General features: G+C 26.2%; 4 protein-coding genes and 1 long non-coding RNA gene across 5 annotated transcripts in view; 4 read left to right on the forward strand and 1 right to left on the reverse strand.

Annotated features, from left to right (window-relative positions):
* Positions 1 to 23,742, reverse strand: part of LOC114254848 — a 45,827-nt gene that overhangs the window by 3,134 nt on the left and 18,951 nt on the right. The gene's annotated exons all lie outside the window — the stretch shown is intronic.
* On the forward strand, positions 152 to 5,712 carry LOC105833979 (odorant receptor 46a). Its single transcript, XM_012676132.3, has 5 exons — positions 152 to 3,324; positions 3,524 to 3,859; positions 4,098 to 4,299; positions 4,774 to 4,929; positions 5,232 to 5,712. The coding sequence occupies exons 1-5, from the start codon at positions 2,963 to 2,965 to the stop codon at positions 5,283 to 5,285; spliced, it is 1,110 nt and encodes a 369-aa protein (XP_012531586.1). The 5' UTR covers positions 152 to 2,962; the 3' UTR covers positions 5,286 to 5,712.
* LOC105840462 (odorant receptor Or1) lies at positions 7,135 to 11,728 on the forward strand. The gene is made up of 5 exons (XM_036284159.1): positions 7,135 to 7,736; positions 8,021 to 8,353; positions 8,567 to 8,768; positions 10,634 to 10,789; positions 10,876 to 11,728. Exons 1-5 carry the CDS (start codon positions 7,375 to 7,377, stop codon positions 10,930 to 10,932), a joined length of 1,110 nt encoding a protein of 369 aa, XP_036140052.1. The 5' UTR covers positions 7,135 to 7,374; the 3' UTR covers positions 10,933 to 11,728.
* LOC105840469 (odorant receptor Or1) lies at positions 13,198 to 17,092 on the forward strand. The gene is made up of 5 exons (XM_036284156.1): positions 13,198 to 14,159; positions 14,454 to 14,786; positions 14,998 to 15,199; positions 16,158 to 16,313; positions 16,400 to 17,092. The coding sequence occupies exons 1-5, from the start codon at positions 13,798 to 13,800 to the stop codon at positions 16,454 to 16,456; spliced, it is 1,110 nt and encodes a 369-aa protein (XP_036140049.1). The 5' UTR covers positions 13,198 to 13,797; the 3' UTR covers positions 16,457 to 17,092.
* LOC105830487 (odorant receptor Or1) lies at positions 19,846 to 23,736 on the forward strand. The gene is made up of 5 exons (XM_036284157.1): positions 19,846 to 20,374; positions 20,663 to 20,995; positions 21,214 to 21,415; positions 22,462 to 22,617; positions 22,707 to 23,736. The coding sequence occupies exons 1-5, from the start codon at positions 20,013 to 20,015 to the stop codon at positions 22,761 to 22,763; spliced, it is 1,110 nt and encodes a 369-aa protein (XP_036140050.1). The 5' UTR covers positions 19,846 to 20,012; the 3' UTR covers positions 22,764 to 23,736.

The following is a 23,742-nucleotide window of genomic DNA, read 5'->3' on the forward strand; positions in this document are numbered from 1 at the left end:
CAAAGAATATAAATGCAAGCTATCTTCCCTTACTTTTGTATATGTCTTGTATGTTGACACAAATTTTTATCTATTGTTGGTACGGAAACGAAGTAAAGTTAAAGGTACGCGTAATCAAATTTATTCGAATTTTTTATTTTTAAAAATATGAAATATATATATAATCTTTTATATATTAAAGTTTGTATATTTATTTAATAATACCTGATTTTTATAATAAAATTTGTTAAATCTAAAAATTTAATATCTTTTATGGTTCAAATTATAGAGTACTCAATTGCTCAGCAACGTTTTTGCAATGGATTGGGTAACAATGAATAAAAGTCTTAAAGAAAGTTTATTAATGATTATGAATCGTGCAGTAGTACCTATAGAATTTACCAGCGCTTATGTTCTGTCAATGAATCTTGACTCCTTTGTTGGGGTTAGTAGAAAAATTAATTTGCGAGGAAAAATTAATTTTATAATATATTATTGACGCAAGTGATAATAGATTTTTAATTCTGATTAAGAGACATTTCATTTAATTCCAAAAAATAAGAAATAAAACAATTTATAAAGAACAGTATTAAATAGTTTATCAAATATTTTAGATAAATTTCATACAGCATCGAAAGATTTCAGCAAATATTTCACTCCGAGGCAATATTGTAAAAGCATTCCAAAATATTGTAATACAATGCAATATTGTTATTATTGCAATACAATTACAACAATGTTATATTAAAATATGTTTTGGCATTTCTAGAAATATTTCAGATATTATATCAACACATTTTGGTACATATAGCTTTTAATATACATATTACGACTAACATGTCCTAAATTAACAAACATGTTTTAAAGTTTTATATAATAAAACTAAGAAAATTATTTTAATAATTTTTATTATATATTTTTTTTGTTTTTGAAATCAATTGTAAGAACTTATATCTTGAAAGAATTATTTTATTAAAAATGAGTGAAAAATTTCATAATGTCTGGTTTTGTATCTTCTATCCTATTTTATGTGACTTTAATCCCGACAAATAAAATTTGGTCGTATTTATCTGATGGCATATAGTGCCGGCACGCGACGGGAAAAGCATAAGACATTTTTTAAAAATATTATATTTTTTTTAAAACGTGGCTGCAACACTGCTGAAGCAATACTACAAGGTTTTTTACAACGTTCTCGTAACATTGTATTACAATATATATTTCAATGTTGCAACTATGTTGTTGTAATTTTCTGTGTTGTATAGAAATGTAAAAAATAGGAGCGTATTTTAAAATGAATTATAAAATTTGAATATATATATTTGTTGCAGTTACTTAAGACATCATATTCAGCTTATAACATACTAAAACGAATGTAGGAGTTATGAGTAAAAGATAGAAATAAAATTGAGATTATTAAATTTCCTAACATATTATTTTGATTTCTGATCCCAAAAATCCTTCCTCGTGTCAGAATTTTGTTGATCGATATTTGTAGAAGTTTACATCATAATTAGTATTGTAGGAACTGTTGAAAATTATGTCTCTTCCCGCGATCTAGCTTATTTTGTAAGCTGCGCCCATGCTACAAGGACGCTTTGTTCCTAGCTCGCGTCAGGGATCTCCCGAGAGATGGAGATGGCAATTGGTTTGATCTTTTTCGCTGCACTGCTGCACAGGTTAAAGTAAGATAAAAATATTTTTTCTCACTCTAACTTATTGCACCAGTGCAGCAGTGTAGCGAAAAAGAACAGGCCAAATACGTGCCGGATGGCTGAGGGACGAGCGAGAATGAAAGAAGAAGGTGTGTGTGCAACGCTGTATGAGTTTGGCGCGAGAAGATCCTTGGCGCAAAGAGACAACGGAGAGTTCCTCCCTCGTGCTATTCGTTTTATAATATTCAGTGTATTTCGCTTTATCAACAAATAAACCAACATCTGTTTTATTATCCTATAGTATTATATCTGAACAAATAAATGGCAATTGCTTATATTAATATATTTAATGAATTGTTATCTAATATAATAAAAAGAATGATACAATCGAATATTAAATTAAATTGTATGTATGTAACAAGATAAGTTTAAAATGTACACATAGATGTATGTATTCCTATAAAGAATTCTTTTATATTTTGTCCGAGTTTATGGCTATTTAAATCAATATCAGAAACGGAATTGGATTAAAATTTGAAAAAAAAAAAAGTAAATGCATATTACTAGCGACAGTAATAAATATTTACTAAGTAAATTGATGGGATATTTATATTAAAATTTTATAAAGAGAAAATGCACTTTATAGTCTATTAAATTTCTATGATTTTCTTACATGGTCTTTTACATTTTCCCCATATTTTAATGTAGTATTATATTACATGTTATATAGAGTTTTCAAATGCGACTGTGCACGCAAACCGTAGCGGGAAAGTAGGGAGTGATATTGCGAGTTTAGTATTACGATAATTATATAGTTGCCGAACACGGAGGGGAAGCTAGAAAAGCAGTATTGTCATTGAAAACTTTTATCGTATAGCTATAGACGTTCTGAGGTTTACCATATGGAATTTCGCGAGTTGATTTGTGGTGCTGTTGATAGAGAAGAAGACGTTTGTATTTTACATATGTGAAGAAACTTTGAACTTTTTAATCTTCGTATTCGGCTTATCGGGGGATTGAGCAAAATTAAATATATTCATATATGTACAACAGGCGTAGAATTTTATCTATATACTGTAGTATTATTTATATATTAAACAAATATCTACATTGAAAAGAAACGTGCTATGTATAATAAACAGTTAATAATTAATATTTTGTGAGACCAGTTTAACTTATTTGCATTATATTAATTAATGTTATTAATTAAGAAAAGAAATGTTATATAGACTTAATATATTTTATTATACAATATATTTACAATAACAAGAATATTTTAATATATTAACGTGTTGGTATATCTTCAAGAGTGATATTAAAAATAGAACATGCAGGTTCTTGAATTAACATTAAATATTCTTACGGTTGTGGGATGTTGGCCACCGAATTCTTGGACGTCACTGTGTAAACGTACCATATATAACATATATACGGTTTCCTTAATATTACTGCTGTTTCCCTACTCGCTATCTCAATTCATGGATGTCATTCTGAACGTCGACAATACCGATGATTTTACAGATACTTTCTACGTCATGCTCGCAACGATTATTTCTTGTTGCAAAATGATTAGTATTTTGATAAATCGCAAGAATATAGGAATATTTACCAATATTCTTACTCAGAAACCATTTATCCCATTGGAGGCTGACGAAATAGAAATTCGCCACAAATTCGACAAAACAATACAGTGAGTATAACAAATTCTTTCTCTTTCTCTTTCTCTAAAAATGTATAAAAATATCTAAAAAAGTCTGTAAAAGTAATTAAGTTATACAGTAAGTATAATTAAGTAACTGTATTATACAATAGTGTAAAAAAAGAATATTTAAAGTGCAAAATATAAATGTTGAAAAATATGAAGACTAAACCGCTTAGTTATTTTATAGAACTAATACTTTATGGTACACAATTTTGGTTGAGTCGACATGTGCATGCATCGTGTTGACATCATTATTTACGAATTTTCGGAAAGGTAATTTAACGTACAGAGAGTGGACACCGTATAACTACACATCCGAAGTACTATTCTGTTTCATATATTCTCGTCAGTTAATAAGCGCGACTGTTGGTTCTATAGTGAACATAGGGTGTGACAGTTTAATTTGCGGCTTATTATTGCACATATGTTGTCAGATCGAAATACTGGAGTGTCGATTGAAAAAAATCTCCAATGACCAAAATAATCTGCGTGAATGTGTACGTCAACACAACTGTATATTTAAGTTAGTTTCTTTGACAAATTTTTGGAGATCATGAATTGGAAAAATAATATTGGAAAAATTAAAATTCAGCTATTGTTTTCTTTAATTTTGCTTATGAGCATTTAGCGTTAATAAAAGTTATATTATTTATATTTATATATTTTTTAAATAGTTATATAAAACATTAAAAAATATTTTTAAAATAAAATTTATACAAGCATTTTTAGATACATTTTTTAAATAATATTCTATTTTGTAGATTTGCAATAATGGTGAACGAAAAATTCAAGATAATTATCGTTATTCAGTTTGTAGTGAGCACATTAGTAGTATGCTCCAACTTATATCAATTGACGAGAATAACATTGAATGCACAATGCTTTCCACTGATATTATACACATGCTCCATGTTAGCACAGATTCTTATATATTGCTGGTTTGGAAATGAAGTGAAACTAAAGGTATGAAATATTACATTGTATATTAAATGCAAATATTTTGGAAACCTCAAACATGCAGTATTACGTAATTTATTAAATACTTACGCAATATTAAATACTTACTGGATATAATTTTTGTCTATTACAAATAGTTATAACTCAGCAACAAATTATATACAATGAAAATAGAAAAACATAAGTGAAAAGGTTCTTATAAAACTAAACAAATTCAGACGTTATTATTTTTTTAAAATAAATTCTCCAAAATATTAATTAAAACATAAACACGATCTTTGTTCTTATATTTATTATATGTTTATTATATGTATAGGAGAAAAATTGTCACATTTATACAATCAACAGTTTAAAAATAAGAAATTTTGTGAAAATTTTTATTCTTTTAAATTTGTTTTATTTTTGTAATTAAAGCTCTTCAATTGCAATTTTTTTTAGAAATTTATTTTAATTTATATGCATGTTATACTTTTTATACAGAGTGTTCAACTCACCACAAATATCTTTGGAATGGAATGGCTGATGATGAAACAAAGCAGAAAGAAGAATTTATTAATAATTATGAATCGTTCATTAACACCCATTGAATTTTCTAGCGCATACATTCTCACACTAAATCTCGATTCTTTCGTGAGTGTGAGTATAGTTATTATTACTAAAAAAATATTAATATTATTTTATTATAAATAGCATACATTGACTTTTGTAATTTATATATTAAAAAGTTGATGATTATTATAAATATTATATATTTTTAAATTCATCTTATGTATGTAGAAAAAATTGCATTTTCATATAAATTCTTTAGAGATTGTATATTAATATTATCGCAGTAATAATGAATTACATACATTTTTTAATTATCAGTTATATTATTTAATATTTTATGAAATTAATAATTATAAAATAAATTTTAAAAAATTTATATTTTGTTACAGTTACTTAAAACATCATACTCGGCTTATAACATATTACAACAAATGCAAACGTAATTTAAATGGAAGATAATATAGAAATTAGGAAGCCAAAATATTTTCCATTAAGCTATCTGTATCTTTAATATCAGTAATTAAAATTTCCTGTTACAGCGTTAATAGGTTCTCGATAAATAAATAATAATTAATTACTACAAGTTTTTTTTTCTTATATGCACAATCTTTACTTTAAATTTTTTGTAAATAATTCAAACATGTCAACTTCTAAGAAAATCTTATTTCATTAACAATACGCAATACACTCTAATAAATAATAATCAGTTTATTATTACTGATTTGCAGTAGTACTTATAAATGTAATAATTTGTGAGTATTCACTGCATATCTTTTAGTAATTTTGATTTTAGAATTAGTGTATTATTATTAAAATATTAGTATTTTTTACTATTTAATAAGTTACAAGTATACCAATAAAAATTAATGGATTTTTATTTATTTTACTAATTTTTCACTGATTATAATTTAGAAAGTGCTTTTTAAAAAATGTTTGATGTTTTATTTAAGAATTCCAACATTTTTTTTGCGTATATATAATTTAAATGTTATCTGAAGTCAAACTGCAGTTCTGCACAATATGTTAGATATTTCACTAGCTCACTAGCAACCAAATGTATTAAAATGTTAAAGTGTATATTTGTATATATGTACATATAATGAGCTCTTTGAATCACTTGTAACTTGCCAGAATTATAAACAAATCAATATAAGTAGTAAAAATATTGACAACAGCTGAATGTAATACGGAGATGACAACAATAACGAATTTCATATTCTTCGTAAGTAACTGTAGATCATGTGCATTAAAATTTCATGGCAATACACCATAATTTATGATCTAAGACTTTGTTGTCTATAAGGTCTTTTTAAATTATTTCCCTTTATTTTACTTCAGTATAAGATCAGTATAAGATCACATACATAAGCGGTCATATGAAGCTGTTTTTTTTTACAGTTAGACATATTATTTTACAAAAGTATTATTACCGATCGAAATATATTACAAATTTAAAAGGATATACATATAATTATTATAATGACATATGTAGTTCTCCAAAGATCTAGAAAGAGAAGAACACGAACGCAATGTATTCATAGAAAGTAATGTTGCGTGTCTATTCGTAAGATTCGTCGAAGTAATGTAAAATTGCTTTAAACAATCAATGTGAAAAACTTATATAAAACTGCTTCATATTTTTTATTTAAGTAAGTTATTTACATTAAATTTAAACATTATTCTTTAAATTTAATAGATAAAATACATGTTGTTTGTATATTTAACTTACTAAATATGATTGAATACATTAGCTTATTGTAGAGGTAACTGAACACCTTGTTGTTGCTAATTTAATATTATGGTTTATATTATAAAACATCTTAGGATTATTGACACTATTTATTTAAAAAAAATTTTATTAAAAATAAATGCAAAAGTAAATTCTTAAAAATAATACTAGAAAATCTAAATTGTACATTACAGTAATTTTTCTATATAAGATAACACTGATATTTACGTCGACATTATAAAAAAAAAATAAAGTAAAAAGAATGATAATAGTTTAAACGTAACCATTCTGTGCATATTACATTAGTTGTTTGTGTTATAATTTCAGTTATAATTGTGTTATAACTTCAGTTTTGTATTGTTAATATTAATGAAATCTGAGTCAAATCGATTTTTCAATGTAGTAATTAAGTTGCGCGATCATATACAATTTATGTAAAATGTTTACTATGGCAAAAATGCAAAAATCTTTCTGTAAAGTCTTTTTTTAAATAAAAAAAAACTTTTTTTTAGTTTATTATAATTGTAAGTATTATGAAGTTTTTATTTGTAGAGTTCTTTTTTCTTAAATAATAATAGTAAATATACATAAATTATTTGAGAAATTAAATTTTATTAAGTGAGACGTATACATTAAAGTTGTCCTATGTTTGAAACTATAATTAGAAACATAAATTTTTATCGTAATTTTGTATTATACAATTGTTTCATATATAAATTATAAGAAATATACAATAATGAATAATAGTGTAAAATTTAATAACTGTTTTATTTTAAGCTGGAGTGTAAAAAATATTTCTCAAAATGCAAGTTATGCAATTTCCACTAAAAATTCTCACGGTGGCGGGATGCCGGCCACCAATTTCTTGGTCCTCATTATGCAAACGGACGGTGTATAATGCATACACAATTTTGATGTGTTTACTAATGCTTACCTTATTGCTCCCGCAACTTATCGATATTATCGTAAATGTCGATAATGCTGAAGATTTCGCGGAAACTTTTTATGTAATGATAGCCCTGATCAACGCTTGTAACAAGATGATCAGTCTATTATTGAATCGTAAAAATATCGAAATATTAACCAAAGCGTTGGTTGAGAAGCCGTTTAGACCTTTGGAACCAGATGAAATTGACATTCGAGAAAAATACAATAATATGGTGCGGTAAGGAGTGGGATATAAGAAATAAAATAATTTTTTTTATTTGATTTCTCAGTGACTCTCTCTATATTAGTTTCATAGTATTATCTTTACATGTTGAGTAACTATTTCAAATTACAGTATATTTAAACTTAAGTGATAAAAATGATATTGCTGTTATTAAAAATAAATAAAAATTTTTCGGCAACCGAAAATAGAAAATACACATTCTTTTTTTCTAATTAAAAGAAAGAAACACAAAATAAAAATCGTCGTGAATTAGTTCAGCCTGCATAGTCATTTTACAGGACCTTTTCAATATTCTATACAATTTTGATTGTGACGACAATTGGATACATGAGTTTGACATCATTGTTAACGGACTTTCGGAGAGGAGATTTAGCATATAGAGAATGGGTACCCTATGCATGGTCTGATACGATGTATTATATTACGTATTTTCGTCAATTAATAAGCTCGGTAGTTGGATCTATTTTGAATCTTGCTGGTGATGTATTAATTTGTGGATTGTTGCTCCATATTTATTGTCAAATCGAGATCTTAGAATGTCGTCTGAAGAAATCGTTGCGCAATCAAAACGACTTGGGAGAATGTGTACGTCTACACGATCATATCTATAAGTTAGTCTTTGTACAAAATTTAATGCGTTAAAAAATTATTTTAAATTACAAAATAAGCATAAAAAGTTTTTTATATTTTGTAAACATGTACTTGTCAAATTTTTTGTATATTATTTAGATAAAAATGGTTTAATTCAATCGAGTTTTTGTTAATATTCAATAATACTAATAGTAATTCAAAATTTAAACTAACTTTGGGTTGTTCTTTTCTAGGTACGCACGCACAATGAATGAAAATTTTAAAATTACAATTGGCGTTCAATTCATAGCAAGCATGTTAGTAGTATGCTTCAACCTTTATCGATTAGCAAAAACTACATTGAGTGTTAAATATATTCCGCTGATATCGTACACAATTTGCATGTGTATGGAAATTCTTATCTATTGTTGGCATGGAAACGAAGTAAAATTAAAGGTAGTAATTAGATGCATAATTATATATACATTGAGCAGTCAATAACATTAAAGATGACAGTAAAGTTCCAACATTAATAAATTAATAAATCAATAGAATATTATTAACTAATAAATTATATATATATGTATAATTTATTATAGTAAATACAATAAAACAAAATAGTTTTTTAATTTAATTTTAATATTGAAACGTGATACATTTAAAAGGATGTTGAAGACGTCTGTTTTACCGACAAAAGAACAATAATTTTTTATTACATGCAATAACACAAAAGTGGTTTTTTTTCGTGTTACTTTTTCATGTATAAAGTCGTCGATTTTAATACTTTAACATTATTATACAGTTTTTCTCCTCTAATGGATAGTACAAATTGTGACGAAAAACTAGCACTTTTTCTACAATTTTTCTAATGTTTAATCATTTTTCATATATTTGTCTTTGTTATCACACTCGAATGTTCATTATCTTGTGATACACATTTAATAACTTTTATAGAATTATCGACACTTTGTCACTTTCGCAAAAATAACCTCGGCTACCTGAATTATGTTATTCAAGAATCATTTTTAAAGTCCTTTTCTTTTATGGAATAAATACTCTAAATTATTTGGAGTAAAATATGTTACTCTTTGCTACAATAAATAGCATATCACTCCAAATAGAGTGATTTTTCACTCTTATGGAGTGAACAAACTCACTCCTACTGTAAGAGTGATTTAGATGGCCTATCAACATTTACTTCTAAAAAGTGACATTTCAGTCTAATAAAGGCCATCACACAATGCCAGGCAACAGGCAATAGGAATAGGAAATAAAGAAAGAGAGAAAGAGAGAAGAAGATCCTTTCTCTTTTTTTCTCTTTCCTTATTTCTGTTCCTATTGCCTGTTGCCTGGCATTGTGTTTAGGCCTTTAGAGTGACTGATCCCGCGTAAAAGACTCGGGAAACAACGGCAGGGGCGCTCTTCGCGGTCTGTTTCCATTGATTCTTCATCACCACGTAACATCGGCATCAATTTGTGGTGTTATATTTGAGATCTTAAACGGACTTTTCTCTCGTGTTTCTCTATATAGCTTTTCTATGTACGAACCATCAATACGAGGTTTCGATTTTATACGAAACAGTTGTACATCATACATTTGTTGTAACTGCATTTGTATGGAAGTATGAATTTTCCAGATAAATACAATTTACCAGCGGTAAGTATATATCTATATCGCATTTAAGCTGGGTTCGAGAAGACGCTATTAGCGCTAAAAGTATCATTCTATTCTTGTTGCTCAGTGAATGTCGAAAAAAGATAGAGCACGCTCATAGCGCCAAAAGCGTGCTCTCCGAACCCATCCTTAGTATGCAGTGGGTTTTAATTGTATTGTTTTTTTACAGAAAAATCGATCAAAGTAGAACATTTAGATAGCAAAAGAATATGTTGTATTTTATATACAACATAATTTTATATACAACATACTTATATACAACCTATAAATCTATTGAATAAAATTTATATATTTTTAAGGGGATGCTGGACTGCCTCAAACTTGATTGGGGTTATAATGTAGAGTCATTCGTGCACATTATTAATGAGATTTTGTATATATTTCTTTTATAGATTTCGGAATTCTTTTTCAGAGTTAAAGTACACATATTAATATCAATCTGTGAATTAGATTTTATATCGACAATGAAAAAAATTTTTTTTATATTACTCTACTTATCGACTTTTTCTAAATCCGCGCATATAAGCAATAAAAAGGTTTGGCGTTATAAACATTGTCTTTTATCGGTAAAATAGACGTCTCCAGTATCTTTTTTAAACTGCAATAAAAATGTTCAAATAATGTAATTATCTGTCTTTTATTACAGAGTATTCAATTTTGTGATGAAATATTTGCGATGGATTGGGTAATAGCAGACAATAAAGCAAGAAAGAATCTTATATTAATTATGAATCGCTCTCTAATTCCCATTGAATTTTCTAGTGCACATATTGTTACAGTAAATCTAGATTCCTTTGTGAAGGTTAGAGATATATGTATTAGATTTTCATAACTGTAACAATAATTAAGTTAAAAAATGTTATTTACATGAATTAATGTATTCTTCAGTTACTTCAGATGTCATATTCAATATTTAATTTACTTAAACAAACAAGAGAAGAATAGTAATAGTGGTGGTGCTAAAAGAAGAAGAGCAAATGGCATGTCAAACGAGCGCGTTGATCAACAGGTCTAAAAGTATTTGCGATGGTAATCGTAATATAATTGTATATCGCATATATAATATTACATATATCAATAAAAAATTATTATTTATTTGTATATTTTATACGTTACGCCCTTTTCTAATATTTATCAAATAAAAGTCAAAGATTAAATAAAATCAACATGTACTTAATACAACTAGATATTATTAGTATTTACAAAAATTAATACGCATATATCAAAAATTGTATTAAACATTTAAATAATGACAATCTCACCTTTATCAAAATTGCACAAATTATCAGTGGCAGTCTATACGTGTAGTGAAGAGCTCGCATCTATCTTAATATATGGATTTTTTGCACGAAATCAATGTCGACACATCCACAAAAGTTTTCTGGACCTAATACTATTATTCTCCGATCTATCATAAAATAAAATCGATAGAGCGCCAATCATATTTATTATCAAAGTAGGAATATTTTATTCTTAAATGGAAAGTTTTTGAATCTAGAATAAAATTATTTTTGATACTATCTTATTAATTTTCTTAGAATGATTTAGGAAATTTGTGATAGTCTTACGACATTCTAGATTTAAGAATAGACCGATTTGAAGATTAAAATGTCTAATATAATCTTAATCCCATTTTAATTTTTATACTGCATTATTTTTTATACTGCATTTGGAATCATTGATGAATCATGCTGTATATGTATATAGTTCAAATGGAAGATAGATATATGTATAAAGATAGATATAAACTTAAAAATTACAATACTTTTTAATTAAATTGTGGAATTAATTTTAGGCACTTAAATTTATTTTTATCTACACAGTGTTAAAAAATAAATAAATAATAATTGATTAATATACTTATAAGCATTCTTTTTTTTATTAAATCGAATTTATAATTTTTATTTAAAATCTTCCGTAAATACTTTAACATAATAATCAAATAAAAAGGCTAATTTTTTTGAATATCTAAATGTAGATTTAAAATAAACTAGATTTAGGTCTAATATTACATATATAATTTATTCAATATGAATGGAAAGAACAATATATGAATATACGAAACTTTTTTCATTTATATTAAATAAATTATATTTTAAATATTAGACCCAAATCAAACTCGTTTTAAACTTATATTTATATATTTATTACTTTGCATATTCGAGCTTATAAAACTATTATTTTTTAAATTAATTTAGACTAACTTTAATTACCTAAAACAATCTTTCCAAGATATATCAATTTTTATTTGGGAATACCGATACTTTTCTCACTTTATATATATAGTACATAACACTTGAATGTTGTCCTTTGAAGTTAATGAATAAAATGCATTTCTGGATAAAATGATTCTACTAGTTCAGCAGCGTGTATTAAAATGTTAAAGTGTACATTTGCGTCCTCTATATATGTATATATAATGAGTTCTTTGAATCAATTGTACTTTGTAAGAATTATAAACAAATCAATATGAGCAATAGAAATAATGATGACATCTAAATGTGGAAACGGAGATGACAATAACGAATTTTATATTTCTTGTATGTAACTATAGATTACGTGCATTAAAATTTCATGTTCATACACCATAATTTATGATCTAAGACTTTTGTTGTCTACAGGGTTTTTAAAAATATTATTTTCCTTTATTTTACTTCAGTATAAGACCCCATGCATAAGCTGTTAGATAAACCTTTTTTTTTACGATAGCTATGCATACTATTTTATAAAAGTATTATTACCGATCGGAATATATTACAAATTTAAAAGGATATACATATAATTATTATAATGACATACGTAGTTCTCCAAAGATGTAGAAAGAGGAGAACACGAACGCAATGTATTCATAGAAAGTAATGTTGCGTGTCTATTCGTAAGATTCGTCGAAGTAATGTAAAATTGCTTTAAACAATCAATGAGAAAAACTTATATAAAATTGCTTCATATTTTTTATTTAAGTAAGTTATTTACATTAAATTTAAACATTATTCTTTAAATTTAATAGGTAAAATACCTGCTGCTTGTATATTTAACTTACTAAATATGATTGAATATATTAGCTTATTGTAGAGGTAATTGAATACTTTGTTGTTACTAATTTAATATTATGGCTTATATTATAAATCTTAGGATTACTGACACTATTTATTTAAAAAAATATTTTATTAAAAATAAATATAAAAGTAAATTCCTAAAAATAATACTAGAAAATCTAAATTGTACGTTATTGTAATTTTTCTATATAGGATAACAGTGATATTTACGATATTTATAAAAAGAAAAAAAGTAGAAAATATGAAAATAGTTTAAACGTAATCATTCTGTGCATATCATATTATTTGTTTGTGTTATAATTTCAATTTGGTATTGTTAATATTACTGAAATCTAAGTCAAATCGATTTTTCAATGTAGTAAGTAGCGCGATCATATACAATTTATGTAAAATGTTTACTATGGCAAAAATGCAAAATTCCTTCTGTAAAATCTGTTTTTAAATAAGAAAAATTTTTTGTAATTTATTATAATAGTAAGTATTATGAAGTTCTTATTTATAGAGTTTTTTTTTTCTTAAATAATAATAGTAAATATACATAAAATATTTGAGAAATTTAATTTTATTAAATGAGATGTTTACACTAAAGTTGTCCTATGTTTGAAACTATAACTAGAAACATAAATTTTTATCGTAATTTTGTATCATACAATGGTTTCGTATATAAAATATAAGAAATATACAATAGTGAATAAAAGTGTAAAATTTAATAACTGTTTTATCTTAAGCTGGAGTGTAAAAAATATTTCCCAAAATGCAAGTTATGCAATTTCCATTAAAAATTCTCACGGTGGCAGGATGCCGGCCACCAATCTCTTGGTCCTCATTATGCAAACGGACGGTGTATAATGCATACACAATTTTGATGTGTTTACTAATGTTTACCTTCTTGCTCCCGCAACTTATCGATATTATCATAAATGTCGATAATGCTGATGATTTCGCGGATACCTTTTATCTAATGATTGCCATGGTCAACTCTTGTTACAAGATGATCAGTCTATTATTGAATCGTAAAAATATCGAAATGTTAACCGAAGCGTTGGTTGAGAAGCCGTTTAGACCTTTGGAACCAGATGAAATTAAGATTCGAGAAAAATATAATAATATTGTGCGGTAAGGAGTGGAACATAAGAAATAAAATAATTGTTTTGATTTGATTTCTCAATGACTCTCTCTATATTAGTTTCACAGTATTATCTTTACATGTTGAATAACTATTTCAAATTACAGTATATTTAAACTTAAATGATAAAAATGATAAATACTACTCTTAGTAAAAATAAATAAATAAAAATTTTTTTGGCAACCGAAAATAGAAAATACACATTCTTTTTTTTTTAATTAAAGGAAAGAAACACAAAGTAAAAGTCGTCGTGAATTAGTTCAGCCTTCATAGTCATTTTACAGGACCTATTCAATATTCTATACAATTTTGGTTGAGATGACATGCGGATGCATGAATTTGACTTCATTGTTAACGGACTTTCGGAGAGGAGATTTAGCATATAGAGAATGGGTACCCTATGCATGGTCCGATACGATGTATTATTTTACGTATTTTCGCCAATTAATAAGCTCGACGTTTGGATCTATTATAAATGTCGCTTGTGATATATTAATTTGTGGATTGCTGCTCCATATTTATTGTCAGATCGAGATTTTAGAGTGTCGTCTGAAGAAATCCTTGCGCAATCAAAACGACTTGGGAGAATGTGTACGTCTGCACGATCATATCTATAAGTTAGTCTTTGTACAAAATTTAATGCGTTAAAAAAATATTTTTAATTACAAAACAAGCATAAAAAGTTTTTTATATTTTGTAAACATGTACGCGTCAAATTTTTTGTATATTATTAAGATAAAAATGGTTTAATTCAATCGTTTTTGTTAATATTTAATAATAATAATAGTAATTTAAAATTTATACTAACAGTGTGTTCTTCTTTTCCAGGTACGCACGCACAATGAATGAAAATTTCAAGATTACGATTGGCGTTCAATTCACAGCGAGCATGTTAGTGGTATGTTCCAACCTTTATCGATTAGCAAAAACTACATTGAGTGCTAAATATATTCCGCTGATGTCGTACACAATTTGCATGTGTATGCAAATTCTTATCTATTGTTGGCATGGAAACGAAGTAAAATTAAAGGTAGTAATTAGATGCATAATTATACATACATTGAGCAGTCAATAACATATTAAAGATAACAGTAAAGTTCCAACATTAATAAATTAATAAATCAATAGAATATTATTAACTAATTATACATATATGTATAAATTATTATAGTTAATATAATAAATCAAAATAGTCTTTTAATTTAATTTTAATATTGAAACGTGATACATTGAAGAGGATGCTTAAGACATCTGTTTTACCGATAAAATAACAATATTTTATATTAAAATTATAATGTTTTTTTACATGCAGTAACACGACAGTTTTTTTTTGTGTTACTTTTTCATGTACAGTCGTCGATTTTAATACTTTAACATTATTATATAGTTTTTGTCCTCTAATATATAGCGCAAATTGTGACGAAAAACTTTTTAACACTTTTTCTACATGTTTAATCATTTTTCATATATTTGCTTTTATTATCACATTTGAATGTACATTATCTTGTGACACGTATTCAATAACTCTTATAGAATTATCGATCCTTCGTCACAAATATAACCTTGGCTACCTCAATTATATTATTCAAGAATCATTTCAAAGCCCTTTCCTTTTATGGAATTAAAGCATATGTATTACTACCAATCTCTGATAGATTATGGAGTTTATATCGAAAACATTGTTAAATCGCGGTATTTTTATTGTTACGACGTGATAGCTTTCAAACATCACTCTCGACTAAAGATATTATAAATCAATAACTTTTTATAGTTTTTGATATGAGCTTCATGATCTAGATTAGTAATAACGCGTATGCTTTAACTCTACATTTTATATAGATTAAAAAAAAAATTAAATTTATATAAGAAATAAAAAAGTTTGCCGTTATAAACATTGTCTTTTTATTGGTAAAATAGACGTCTCCAGTATCTTCTTTAAACTGCAATAAAAATGTTCAAATATTATAATTGTCTGTCTTTTATTACAGAGTATTAAATTTTGCGATGAAATATTTGCGATGGATTGGGTAACAGCAGACAAGAAAGCAAGAAAGAATCTTATATTAATTATGAATCGCTCTCTGATTCCCATTGAATTTTCTAGTGCACATATTGTTACAGTAAATCTAGATTCCTTCGTGAAGGTTAGAGATATATTTATTAGATTTCATAACTGTAAAAATAATTAAGTGAAAAAAATGTTATTTACATGAATTAATGTATTCTTCAGTTACTTAAGATGTCATATTCAATATTTAACTTACTTAAACAAACAAGGGAAGAATAGTAATAGTGGTAGTGCTAAAAGAAGAAGAGCAAATGGCATGTCAAACGAGACGCGTTGATCAACAGGTCAAAAATATTTGCGATGGTAATCGTAATATAATTGTATATCGCATATATAATATTACGTATATCAATAAAAAATTATTATTTATTTGTATATTTTACGTTACGCCCTTTTCTAATATTTATCAAATAAAAGTCAAAGACTAAATAAAGTCAACATGTACTTAATTAGATATTATTAGTATTTACAAAAATTAATACGCATATATAAAAAATTGCATTAAACATTTAAATAATGACAATCTCACTTTTATCAAAATTGCATAAATCATCAATGGCAGTCTATACGTGTAGTGAAGATCTCGCATCTATCTCAATATCTAGATTTTTTGCACGAAATCAATGTCGACACAACCACAAAAGTTTTCTGAACCTAATACTATTACTCTTCGATCTATCATCAAATAAAATCGATATAGCGCCAATCATATTTATTATCAAAGAAGGAATATTTTATTCTTAAATTATTTTTGATACTATCTTATTAGTTTTCTTAGAATGATTTAGTAAATTTGTGACAGTCTTATGACATTCTAGATTTAAGAATAGACCGATTTGAAGATAGAAATGTTTAATTTAATCTTAATCTCATTTTAATTTTTATACTGCATTAATTTTTATATTGCATTCAGAATCATTGATGAATCATGTTGCATTTATACATATACATGGACTGATTCCATATCTTTCATCAGATTTCTGATGATGTGGCTTAGATATTTTAAAGATTTAAAATCAAGTGTTGCATATACATATATACAGACTGTATTGCAATCATAGAATTTATATTTGAAAAAATTCCCGCCGATAATTCTACTGAAATAAAAATATCTGTTAATGTAACATCCCTTATTTAAATATTATATTATAACACTTATGATAAATTTCGAATAAGGATTAAAAAATGGAAAATATATTCTGTTGAAAAGTTTATAAAATTCTAAAGTTGCTAATATTATATATTTCTCTCTCTCTCTCTCTCTCATAAAAAATATTGCTCGTTATTATCCACTATGCGATTAGAATTGTTACCCTATTCTACTGAGTTCTTACAAATTTATTTTAAGTTTAATATAAATTTTTATTTCTTACAATAAAAATTTATTTTTTAATCTTAAAATTTATATTATTTAACTTTATGTTATTCTGATGCAAATAGAGAATGTTTTTTTTTTTAATTTTTTTCTCGTTTTGTGCCGTTATCAAAGTTTAATAATTACTATAAGGAAATGTTAATTTCTGAAAATTCTGGAAACATTTGAAAGTATCATATTTGGCATGATAAAACGGAAGACAAAGCGGGCATGTTAAAGACACGCATTAATGGTTGTGAAGATAGAAAGATAGATATATAAAGATGGATATAAACTTAAAAATTGAAATAATTTTGAATTAAATTATGGAATTCATTTTAGGCACTTAAATTTATTCTTATCTACACAGTGTTAAAAAATAAATAAATAATAATTGATTAATATACTTACAAGCATTCTTTTTTTTTATTAGATACAATTTACAATTTTTATTTAAAATCTTCCGTAAATACTTTAACATAATAGTCAAATAAAAAAAGCTAATTTATTTGTGTAGGTTTAGAATAAACTGGATTTAGGTCTAATATTACAAAATATAATTTATTCAATATGAATGAAAAGAACAATATATGAATATACGAAATTTTTTTCATTTATATTGAATAAATTATATTTTTAAATGTTAAACCCAAATCAAACTCGTTTTAAACCTATATTTACATATTTATTATTTTGCATATTTGAGCTTAGAAACTATTATTTTTTAAATTAATTTAGACTAACTTTGATTACTTAAAACAATGTTTCTAAAATATATCATTTTTTATTTGGGAATATCGATACTTTTCTCACTTTATATATATAGTACAACACTTGAGTGTTGGCCTTTGAAGTTAATGAATAAAATGCAATTCTGGATAATATGGTTCTACTAGTTCAACAGCGACTAAATGTATTAAAATGTTAAAGTGTATATCTGCATCCTCTATATACTATATGTGTATGTATAATGAGTTCTTTGAATCAGTTGTACTCTGCCAGAATTATAAACAAATCAATATGAGCAATAGAAATAATGATGACACTTGAATGTAGGACGGAGATGACGGCAATAACGAATTTCATATTTCTTGTATGTAACTATAGACCGCGTGTATTAAAATTTCATGGTTATACACCACTTATGATCTAAGACTTTTGTTGTCTACAGGGTTTTTAAAAATATTATTTTCCTTTATTTTACTTCAGTATAAGACCCCATGCATAAGCTGTTAGATAAACCTTTTTTTTACGATAGCTATGCATACTATTTTATAAAAGTATTATTACCGATCGGAATATATTACAAATTTAGAAGGATATACATATAATTATTATGATGACATATGTGCAGTTCTTCAAAGATCTAGAAAGAGGAGAACACGAATGCAATGTATTCATAGAAAGTAATGTTGCGTGTCTATAGACATTCGTACGATCCGTCGAAGTTATGTAAAATTGTTTTAAAAAATCAATGTGCAAAATTTATATAAAATTGCTTAATATTTTTTATTTGAGTAAGTTATTAAATTTAAATATTATTCTTTAAATTATAAGGATAAAATACAATGTAGCATGTATATTTCACTTATTAAGTATTGATTGAATATACCGGCTCATTGTAACTGAAAACTTAGTTGTTATTAACCTATAATATTATAGTTTACATTATAACGTATTAGGATTACTAATACTATTTATTAAAAAATGTTTTACTAAAAATAAAAGTAAAAATAATTTCCTAAAAATAATAGTAAGAATCTAAATTATGTTACTGCAATTTTTTTCTATAGGATAACTCTGATATTTACGCCGACATTTAAAAAAGTAGAAAAAAATGAGAATAGTTCATATGTAACCATTCTGTGGATGTCATGTTAGTTTTTTGTGTTACAATTTCAGTTTTGTATTGTTAATATTAATGAAATCTGAGTCAAATCGATTTCTCAATGTAGTAAGTTGCTCGATCATGTACAATTTACGTAAAAATGTTTACTGTGGGATATATAGTACACAAAAGTGTAAAAATTTTTTCGCAGACTTTAAAAAAAAAATTAGTAAATGTTATAAAGTTTTTATGCGTAGAGTTCTATTTTCTTAAATAATAATAAATAAATTACTTGATAAATTAAATTTTTGTTAGGTGAGGTATATACATATACTAGAGTTATCCTAGGTTTAAAACTATAATTAAAAACATAAATTTTTTAGTAAAAATATGTTAATGCATATCTAGAAGCTTTGTTTTTTATGTTAAAGTTTTCTGCATAGTTTTTATCACAATTTTTAATTTTTATTGTAATTTTGTACTATACTATCATGTTTCTTATATAAATTATAAGAAGTATTCAATGGTGAATAATAGTATGGAATTTATTAATTGTTTTATCTTAAACTAGAAAGTAAAAAATATTTCTCAAAATGCAAGTTATGCAATTTCCATTAAAAATTCTCACGGTGGCGGGATGCCGACCACCAATCTCCTGGTCCTCATTATGCAAACGGACGGTGTATAATGCATATACAATTTTTATGTGTTTACTAATGTTTACCTTCATGTTGCCACAACTTATGGATATTATCTTGAATGTTAATAATGCCGATGACTTCACGGACACCTTTTATGTAATGGTAGCCATGGTTATCGGTTCCTATAAGATGATCAGTCTATTATTGAACCGTAAAAATATCGAAAAGTTAACTGAAGCGTTGGTTGAAAAACCATTTAGACCTTTGGAACCAGATGAAATTAAGATTCGAGAAAAATATAATAATATAGTGCGGTAAGGAGTGGAACATATATAAGATGTAAAATAATTGTTTTCAATTAGATTTCTCAGTGATTCCCCTTGTATGAGTCTTATAATAATATCTTTACATATAAAATAATTATTTTAAATTACAGCATTTTTTAATTTAACTGATAAAAATGGTAAATACTGTTATTAATAAAAGAATAAATACAAATTCATTGACAACAGAAAATAGAGGATGCATTTTTTTCAAATTATAAGAAAGAAATACAACAAAAGTCGTCGTGAATTAGTTCAGTCTGCATAGTCATTTTACAGGACCAATTCAATATTCTATACAATTATGGTTGAGATGACATGCGGATGCATGAATTTGACATCTTTGTTAACGGATTTTCGAAGGGGAGATTTAACATATAGAGAATGGATACCCTATGCATGGTCCGATACAGTGTATTATTTTACGTACTTTCGCCAATTAATATGCTTGACGATTGGATCTATTTTGAATGTTGCTTGCGATATATTAATTTGTGGATTGCTGCTACATATTTATTGTCAGATCGAGATTTTAGAGTGTCGTCTGAAGAAATCCTTGCGCAATCAAAACGACTTGGGAGAATGTGTACGTCTGCACGATCATATCTATAAGTTAGTTTTGTACAAAATTTAAAAGTTGTTTTAAATTACAAAACACGCATAAAATTTTTATTTTTTTTAAATATGTACACGTCAAATTTTTTATATAATATTAAAATAAAGATGGTTTAATTCGATCATTGTATATTCAATAATAATGTATTGTATATTCAATAATAATAATAATAATAATTTAAAATTTAAACTGACAGTGCGTTGTTCTTTTTTAGATACGCACGCACGATGAATAAAAATTTCAGGTATACAATTGCCGTTCAATTCACAGGAAGTATGTTAGTGGTATGCTCCAATCTTTATCGACTAGCAAAAACTTCATTGAGTGCGAAATATATTCCTTTGATGTCGTACACAATTTGCATGTGTATACAAATTCTTATCTATTGTTGGCATGGGAACGAAGTAAAATTAAAGGTAGTAATTATATTATGCATAATTATATTATGCATAATTATATACATATTCAGTAGTCAATATCATTAAAAATGACAGTAAAATTCCAAAATTAATAAAATCAGAGCATTAAATATTCTTAATTAATAAATTATACACACACATATATGTATATGTATTATTAGTTAAAATAAAATTTCTACAAAATAATTTCTAAAACAAGACAGTTTATAAATTCAATTTTAATACTATTGACATATAATATATTTAAGAAGATGATAGAGACTTTTAATTTACGGACAAAAAGACAATAATTTTTGTTACATGTGCGTCGAAAGTGGTCTTGTGTTTTTTTCTCATGCGTAGAATTACTGATTTTAATACTTTAATTCTTTAATATTATTACACAGTTTTTATCCTCTAATAGACGGCGTAAATCATGTTGAAAAACTTTTTGTTAACTTTGTCACTTTCGCAAATCTAACCTTGGCTACCTCAATTTGTATCACTTAAAGATTATTTTCAACAAAATTCAGCACTTGTAACGAAAAATATGAGGTGCGACACGTGCGGATCGGCTTTTTCCAACTCATTCTACTTTTCTCGGCTCGCGTGTGCATTCCCTGCACTTGTGTTGAAAAAGCTAACTTTCCGTCCATGTTACACGCTCTACTACTGTATTGTGATATCTTATTATTTCTTTTATAGTTTTGAAAATTCTTTTATGGAATTAAAGCGTATGCATTACTAGATTATGGAGTTTATATAAAAAAAATTGTTATATCGCGATATTTTTATTTTTACAACATGATAGCTTCAGACATTACACTCGATTAAAATTATTATAGATTAACAATGTTTTAACGTTTTTAATATGAACTCTATAATCTAAATTATTAATAACGCGTATGCTTTAATTCTAGAAAGGAATTTTTTAACTTATACAAAAGATAAAAAGGTTTGATGTAATAAAAATATTGTCTTTTTGTCGGTAAAATAGACTCCAACATCCTTTTAAAACTGCAATAAAAATGTTGAATTATTGTAATTATGTGTGTTTATTACAGAGTATTCAATTTTGTGATGAAATATTTGCGATGGATTGGGTAATAGCAGACAAGAAAGCAAGAAAGAATCTTATACTAATTATGAATCGCTCTCTGATTCCTATTGAATTTTCTAGTGCACATATTGTTACAGTAAATCTAGATTCTTTCGTAAAGGTTAGAGATATATTTATTATATTTTTTTATTAACTGTAATAATAATTAAGTGAAAAAATGTTATTTATATGAATTAATATATTCTTTAGTTACTTAAAATGTCATATTCAATATATAATATACTTAAACAAACAAGGGAAGAATAGTGATAATGATAATGGTAAAAGAAGAAGAACAAATGGCATTTCAAATTTGGACAGTTAATGGCATGTCAAGCTATTGAACAACAGGTGTGAAAGTACCTGCGATGGTAATTTTAATATAATTGTATATCGCATATATTACGTATATAAATAAAAAAATTATTATTTATTTGTATATTTTATACGTTAACCCTCTTTTCTCATATTTTTCAAATAAAAGTCAAAGACTGCGTATGTACTTAATACAGTTAAATTTTATTAGCATTAAAAAAAAATAACATGCATATATAAAAAATTGCATTTTCTAAACACATTTAAATGATGACAATTTTACCTTCACCAAAATTACACAAAACATTAATGGCAGTCTATAAATATGTACCGAAGATTTTGCATCATATCTCAATATTTTGATTTTTTGCATGAAATCAATGTCGACATGTATACTGTGCTATTGTTGCGCCAAATTATATTCGAAGAAATTCCTGCCGGTAACTCTATTAAAATAAAAATATCCGTTAATGTAACATTACTAATTTAAATTATAACACTTATAAAATTATTTTGATCATTGTTTTGAATATTATTAATCCTCCCAGGGGGAAATGGCAAGTCGGATCGACATTGATCAGACGTCGATGGTGTCTACAGCTTTCCCAGGTAGAAATAGTAAATCAGATCGACGTCGATTAGACGTCGATCAAGAGGCACGGTAGTGCCTCGCGCCAAGTGTACGCGCAGCGAGGCACCACCGCTGCTTCTTTTACGCGAGACGCCGTTTGCGATTTTCTGTAATTATCGGATTTTCAATAATACCATTTACGTGGCTCCATGAAATAGAGATAGAGGGTGTATCGATATATGTGGTGCAACTATATATGTTTCTGCATAATGGGCCGAAGAGAAATAGGGAGGGTAATATAACCACTACAAAAATAAATTTAGAAAATTGGTTTTGTTTAAAAAGGTCACAGTATTTTGT

This window comes from Monomorium pharaonis, chromosome 3, assembly GCF_013373865.1.
Source record: "Monomorium pharaonis isolate MP-MQ-018 chromosome 3, ASM1337386v2, whole genome shotgun sequence".
Classification (NCBI taxonomy): domain Eukaryota; kingdom Metazoa; phylum Arthropoda; class Insecta; order Hymenoptera; family Formicidae; genus Monomorium; species Monomorium pharaonis.

What these genes read in the sequence shown, in the direction of transcription:
- LOC105830487 (XM_036284157.1), top strand. Translation starts at nt 20,013, where the DNA reads ATGCAAGTTATGCAATTTCCATTAAAAATTCTCACGGTGGCGGGATGC. An exon ending in AAATATAATAATATAGTGCG is followed by an intron (nt 20,375 to 20,662) that starts GTAAGGAGTGGA and finishes GTCATTTTACAG; the next exon opens with GACCAATTCAATATTCTATA. An exon ending in CTGCACGATCATATCTATAA is followed by an intron (nt 20,996 to 21,213) that starts GTTAGTTTTGTA and finishes GTTCTTTTTTAG; the next exon opens with ATACGCACGCACGATGAATA.
- LOC105840462 (XM_036284159.1), top strand. Translation starts at nt 7,375, where the DNA reads ATGCAAGTTATGCAATTTCCACTAAAAATTCTCACGGTGGCGGGATGC. An exon ending in AAATACAATAATATGGTGCG is followed by an intron (nt 7,737 to 8,020) that starts GTAAGGAGTGGG and finishes GTCATTTTACAG; the next exon opens with GACCTTTTCAATATTCTATA. An exon ending in GAAACGAAGTAAAATTAAAG is followed by an intron (nt 8,769 to 10,633) that starts GTAGTAATTAGA and finishes CTTTTATTACAG; the next exon opens with AGTATTCAATTTTGTGATGA.
- LOC105840469 (XM_036284156.1), top strand. Translation starts at nt 13,798, where the DNA reads ATGCAAGTTATGCAATTTCCATTAAAAATTCTCACGGTGGCAGGATGC. An exon ending in CTGCACGATCATATCTATAA is followed by an intron (nt 14,787 to 14,997) that starts GTTAGTCTTTGT and finishes CTTCTTTTCCAG; the next exon opens with GTACGCACGCACAATGAATG. An exon ending in GAAACGAAGTAAAATTAAAG is followed by an intron (nt 15,200 to 16,157) that starts GTAGTAATTAGA and finishes CTTTTATTACAG; the next exon opens with AGTATTAAATTTTGCGATGA.
- LOC105833979 (XM_012676132.3), top strand. Translation starts at nt 2,963, where the DNA reads ATGCAGGTTCTTGAATTAACATTAAATATTCTTACGGTTGTGGGATGT. An exon ending in AAATTCGACAAAACAATACA is followed by an intron (nt 3,325 to 3,523) that starts GTGAGTATAACA and finishes GTTATTTTATAG; the next exon opens with AACTAATACTTTATGGTACA. An exon ending in ATCTCGATTCTTTCGTGAGT is followed by an intron (nt 4,930 to 5,231) that starts GTGAGTATAGTT and finishes ATTTTGTTACAG; the next exon opens with TTACTTAAAACATCATACTC.